Genomic DNA, 6,215 nt, shown 5'->3' on the forward strand with positions numbered 1-6,215 from the left:
CAACACAGGAAATTAACTGTTGTCTTTCTTTAATCAAATATTAACACAGACCTCATATTCATTTCCAGCCTTTGGTATTCTTTTATTCATAATTTTCTCAGAGATATTGTCTTGCGGTGATTTGATCTAGTAGATCTAGTGGACAGTGTTCGCATTTCTTTCACCAATATAAATGCACTTGTGTAAATTAAAAAAAAGCTTTAATTTAGCAAATATACTGAAATTGCAACAAATGGATGTGTTTTAATTTAGCAAATATACTAAAATTACAGCTCCAACTGCCAATATGTTATTCTAATGATAAAATCATGTTTACTGTACATGTAATGTAATTAGAATCTTGTAATACCATACTAATCAAAAGATAGAAAACATATGAAAGAAATAATCAGCAAAAATATTTTGTTTGCCTTTTGGTTTCCAAATGAAGACGTTATTAAATGACAACATATCTCAAATGGTATGTAGCCTACCACTGGTAGTCCTGACCACCACTCAGATAAAGCAGCTAAACACTTCCCTTACAATTCTCCATGACATGATTCATTTGTATATGGATTTTGGTTGTGCCTGTTCATGATGTACTTCTTCAGGAAGCCCATTAATTTGTAGAGAGCCACAAGAGGAATGGATACAACAGGAACGACAGATAAGAGCACACAGATAACAAAAACCCATTCAGGATAGGGCTGAACATCAGCAAGGGGGAATTGCACCTGTAGGGGTAATGGATCAGAAAGTCAATGTCTTTTATTTCATCATATTCTACGTAGTGATGTTGAAGAGCTACTGTAAAATCTTTCTTACGTAATCTGGGTTCCAGGCGTTATATGTAGGTTGTTTTTCAGCCTCGACTACTACGTATGCCACAAAAACCACCAGAAGCATTAAAGGACTGATAAAGCGCCAAGTGGCCTGCCAGTAGATGTTTGGTCTCCGACCTGACATCCATTCAATGTCGTCATTAAACCTGTGGGAAAACAGAATCCCTTTGTCGAATCATTCAAATGTTTTTGTTTTTTTATATTTCAACTATAATGTTGATATGAATTAAAGTATTACTTGTTTATTCCATAGATGTATACCACACTAATGATCTCAAAGAATGCTATGATGAGCAGAGGCATGGATCCCACGTAACTGTTGAAAATCTCCAGCCAGTAGTTTCCAGAGCCCAAAGTAAAGATTAGGGCCACAGTAAAGGAGGTGAGACATATTAACCCTATAAGCAAAAAAGAAAATACATTTTATTTCATGCCATGATGATTAATATGCTGGATTCACTAATGCAAGAACCTTTACAGCCTACCTGCACTAAAGTAATTTTACAGCCCATTCTCACCTTGAATACTTGACATGACAATATGTGTTTCACATGTCAATACATAATTTTATATCAAAAGAACATTTACAAAGGGTTCCTATCAAAACTAATGTATCCAAAAGGCACATTTACTTTGAATCAACAGGTGGACTTTTTACATATGACATTTTTGTAAGTGTGTCATAATTTATCCTTATTAATCACTGTTATGTATAGAGAGTAAGAGTATGTTTTCCACCTAACCTTGTCAGTTTTTTTTATAATATTATAATACAATACAAACAAGTGTTGTCAGTGCCCCAAATGCCATGATTGCAAACACTGTATGATTTTATCAGATCTTTTGGTTTACCTGTGAAAATTTCTTTAGGAATCCAGGGTGGAATCATGTGTAGGTCAAGCAGAGGAGTAAGGACCCCCTCTAGATTTCCAAACATAGAGGAGAGGCCCAGGCTGAAGAGCATGACAAAGAAGAGCACCGCCCACACCTGAGAGCCTGGCATTTTTATCACCGCCTCAGTGAACACAATGAAGGCCAGTCCGGTTCCAGAGGCGCTCTACAGGTAGGAAGTAAATGTGATGCATGATCTCATACGCAGCCATCTCACAAAACGTCATGGAGAAAGCAGTTAAAATCAAAACTTTTAATAAGTTTTAAATGTTAATAGAAATGGATGTACTGTACCTGGTCCAGGAAAGTCTGCAGGTTACATGTCTTTAGATTGAGGCTTTTGACCTCTGAGGGATCAGTTGTGTTGAGATAATTGAACCAGTCGTCATAGTTTTCTAGGGTTATGTTCTCATCCCCAATGTTGAATGAATTAGTCAATGTCAGTATGTTCCTAAAATCAACAAGAAATTGAATGATTTAACACTACTACAGCTTGTTATATAATCATCAGTTGCACATCTAATAATAATACTGTATAATTATCATGTACTTACCTATATGATACTTACCAATTTTTGCAGTCATTGTAGTTTTCATTTGCTTTAAATCCAAGAATGGCAAAAATAGGAATTGATGCATAAATTGACGTAAAACTGTTCACACATCCAACAATTAGGGCATCTCTCTCACAGTTATTCCTGCAAAGATAACATTTGTATTTTATTTTTGGACATTACATTGTCTTTCATGAATGAAAATGTGTTCGAAAGGTTCTTACTTTTGAGCATTGTAACTGGAAAAAGCAATAAGTCCCCCAAAGGCCAAAGACAAAGAAAAAAAGATCTGAGTAGCGGCATCCAACCAGACCTTAGGGTTTTTCAGGGTTTCCCACTGTAATGAAAATATAAATTGCTAGTTAGATATCACATTTTACTATTTAATTCTTGTCATGACATTATTGCAATATGAAACTAAAGACAAACTTACATTTGGAGTGAAGAGATATATTAAGCCATCTGTGGCCCCAGCCAGAGTCAATGATCTGACCAAGAATATGGTCAGAACAAGATACGGAAAAGTGGCTGTGACATAAATAGCCTGTTGAAAATGTTTTGATGCTGATTAATTAAATAGTTCATACTCACATCCAACAGAATTAGTAGAATTAGAGTTTTTTTAATCATATGTATGCACTCCCTTTTAACTGAAGTAAAACTAAAATGTTGTCAAATTGCAGGTGGTTTTGTAAGGGTGTTTTTAAGAGCCTCGCAAGGTTAGTGTCAGGCTACAATGGCGGACCCAAATGCACGACTCAGGAAACAAGGATAAAGGTGATCGGTTTATTGCTCCCAGAACAATGCAAGCAACGGTACAGATCCAACAGGCAGGCAAACGTGGTCGATGATACAGGAAATAAGTCAGGGTACACGGGGAAACAAAACAAGGGAACACTGGAAAGTGAGTCAACATGGAGCTACAACAATCTGGCAGAGAACAAGGGAACACAGGTGAGTATATATACACTGGGGAGGGGAAGACAACCAGACACAGGTGAATAACATTAGGGCGGAGACAGGTAATCAAAAACGGCGGGAAACAAACAAAGGCAGGAAGACAAGTGAAGTGAATGAAGACACACAGTGGATGCAAAATAAAACGGGAAGTTCATGAAAACAAACAGAAAACACAATAAGAGCGGAGGCAGACGTGACAGTTAGAGAGCTCTAAACACTTGAGTTAATGTCACTTGTCAAGATAATAAACATCAATCTTCCATCCATCACCTTTATCGCCTTTAATGCAGCCTCTACCAGGATGCATAATATATGTGAAAAAACATCCTGCGTTCTGCTTTTGCTGAATTTATTGTCACTCTGCTGTTTGGAGACAGCAGGTTTAAGGTTTGATTTGTAAATGGCATGCATAGTGAATATCTGCCAAGTTAAGGCCAGAATTGTATTTGAGCAAATTGGAGGGATTTACAGTGGGATGCACTTCTCTCTTCCAGCCTTACATGACTAAGGATGAAAAGGCAGCTGCACTTTGTTTCTAGTGCATAGTCCATTTCATATTCATGTGTCTTTTTAGCTCATGTAATCTGTGTGAGGAAAGCCAGTGTTAACTCTCATGGTTCCAACATGTTGCCATGAAATGCTGGTATCTAGGCTAGAAGATATAACAAATACAAATGACAATACAAACATTTTTAGCATTTCATCAAACAGTTAAATTACCTTCCCAATAGTCTCAATTCCACGAATGAAGCAGATGTACACGAGGCACCAAGCCGATGCAAGACACAGCACTAGCCACCACTGTACGGACCCGCTGGTCTCAATGTTAGGCGTAATGTTCAGTGTTTCACGATACCAGAAATAGTTCACTGATGAGCTCTTCTCACATTCACTTACCCAGCCTGTATCAAAGACATTATTCATCATGATTAATAAATGGGACTGTCTGTCTTTTACTGGTTATTATTCAACATTTATTGTTAATTTATATTATCATGATGTAAGAAATTACCAGTCCGATTCAAATTTAATGGGCAGTCCCTCCAGGGAAGTGGATTTTGAAAGGAGTGGAAGAAGTACCAGAGGATCCAGGCCAAGATCATGTTGTAGAACAGACCAACTAGGAAGGATACTACCAAGGAAGCCACACCTGTGTGTACACATTGACATTATTCACCAAGAAATGTAGACTATGTATATTACGGATGGCAATGATGCAAGTTTTACACAACTTTATGTTGTGAAGTACATTCCCCTTTTTTGGCATCTTGATTTTCTGTGTAATGTTCATAGAACAAACCTTCTCACCTAAACCTCCCAGATAAGGGGAGATTGAATTCCACACTCCAACACTTCCCATGCGGAGTCGTTGTCCGATGGCCAGTTCCATGTGCAGCAGAGGAAGTCCCTCAAACACCAAGGCAATGGCATAAGGAATCAGAAATGCCCCTTAATATAAAACAAATTTAAAAGTGATAATAAAGTTATTGTGGCAACTGACAATAAAACCATAACGTGAGTTTCTCAGTAAATTATTGACTTCACCTTAATAAAGAGCGGCATTGCCTTTGTGGTTGAAGGTCATTCAGTTTCTGATTACTGACATTTTATTATCAACAAGCAGAGCTTTATCACATTCACTCATATCCAGGAATAGATCTTAACACCAGACATGCAGTGTAACCACTGTATGGAGTAGTGAAAACTTTTTGACCCATTTTTTTATTGGGTTAATTAAGTATCCATTTTGTATAGTAGTGAACTATCCAAGTTGGAATTGTATTAAGTAGATCAATCAGAGCTATGAAGAAGAAGAAGAAGAAACAAATCTGCTACAGTCACATAATCACTTAGTATTAAGTATTAATCACAAGTATTATCTCTCTCTAATTCATTGGTCGAGAGCCAATTATTATAATCCATCTGGTCGGACAGGTTTCTAGATTGACTTTCACTAGAAAAATAAACGTGTAGATTGATAACTCATACAAGTTATTTTCTGATCACAGGCAAAGGACCGAACAAAGAAGATTAATCACTGATGACATGTTGACAGTCACATAAACAGTTTTTATGTATAAGTATATTTGGAAGTGATGCATGACAAATTGACAGTAAATTAAATCAAGTTCTTATTTTAATGATTTATTAAAATTAATCAAGATGATTAGCAACTTTATCAGTCATGCCACATGTGAAAATATATAAAGTAAGACGGTAATGGTTAAATAACAGCTGATAGGAAAACTTGGAATGTCAACAAAAAGGTGTGACTATTGTGTTATCGTGCCACATCACAGTGTCTGGGGAAATTTAAGAAAATACAATTATCCTGGTGAGGAAGGGTGTAATTTACACAAATGTTTTTCAAGAAATGTTTCTTGGTATTTTCATAACTTAAGGGAATAAAAAATGATTAAAGAAATAATTCAGTTTTTTTAATAACAGCAACAGTTTTATCAAGAAAGCCTTTGGACTATTGACTGCAACATATTTCTCTTCATGGAAACCAAAAATAATATTTGCCAGACTGTCCAACTTTACTTTTTGTTTTAACATCGCAAAGCACATTGTAAATGAAATGCTCTTACCTCCGCCATAGATTTGACACAAATATGGAAATCTCCACACATTGCCAAGTCCCACAGCAAAACCTATGCAGGTTAGCAAGTATTGAACTTTATTGTCCCATTTTGGTCTTTCAGCGATCTCTTTAAGTCCATCAACCTGCGTCTGCTCAGCACTTTCAGCGTCTCTATCCATCACTTTATGTTATTTCAGTATATTTTACGTGGCAAATCTTTTTAAGTCTGACTTGTCCACTCTGTCTGAAGAGAAGGGGAGGACCTGGTGACTTGTTACCGGTTTGTATCAGGAGACAAGGAGCAACATTTGCTTCATCAGCCCCATTTTTCTTGTTAGCTCTTGATACTGTGTGAACAATGTGGTTTGTTTGTTTAATAATAAGCCCTTGTGTAGAGTAAAG

At 36.6% G+C, this 6,215-nt stretch overlaps 1 protein-coding gene across 1 annotated transcript; it reads right to left on the reverse strand.

Moving 5' to 3' along the window:
* Positions 1 to 521: 521 nt before the first annotated feature.
* LOC114557353 (sodium-dependent neutral amino acid transporter B(0)AT3) lies at positions 522 to 5,992 on the reverse strand. Its single transcript, XM_028580781.1, has 12 exons — positions 5,821 to 5,992; positions 4,538 to 4,678; positions 4,242 to 4,379; positions 3,950 to 4,131; positions 2,703 to 2,813; positions 2,494 to 2,606; positions 2,285 to 2,413; positions 2,010 to 2,166; positions 1,677 to 1,881; positions 1,063 to 1,222; positions 808 to 970; positions 522 to 716 (listed from the first exon to the last, which is right to left on the reverse strand). The coding sequence occupies exons 1-12, from the start codon at positions 5,990 to 5,992 to the stop codon at positions 522 to 524; spliced, it is 1,866 nt and encodes a 621-aa protein (XP_028436582.1).
* Between the last annotated feature and the right edge of the window lie 223 nt (positions 5,993 to 6,215).

This window comes from Perca flavescens, chromosome 6 (assembly GCF_004354835.1).
Source record: "Perca flavescens isolate YP-PL-M2 chromosome 6, PFLA_1.0, whole genome shotgun sequence".
NCBI classification, from domain to species: domain Eukaryota; kingdom Metazoa; phylum Chordata; class Actinopteri; order Perciformes; family Percidae; genus Perca; species Perca flavescens.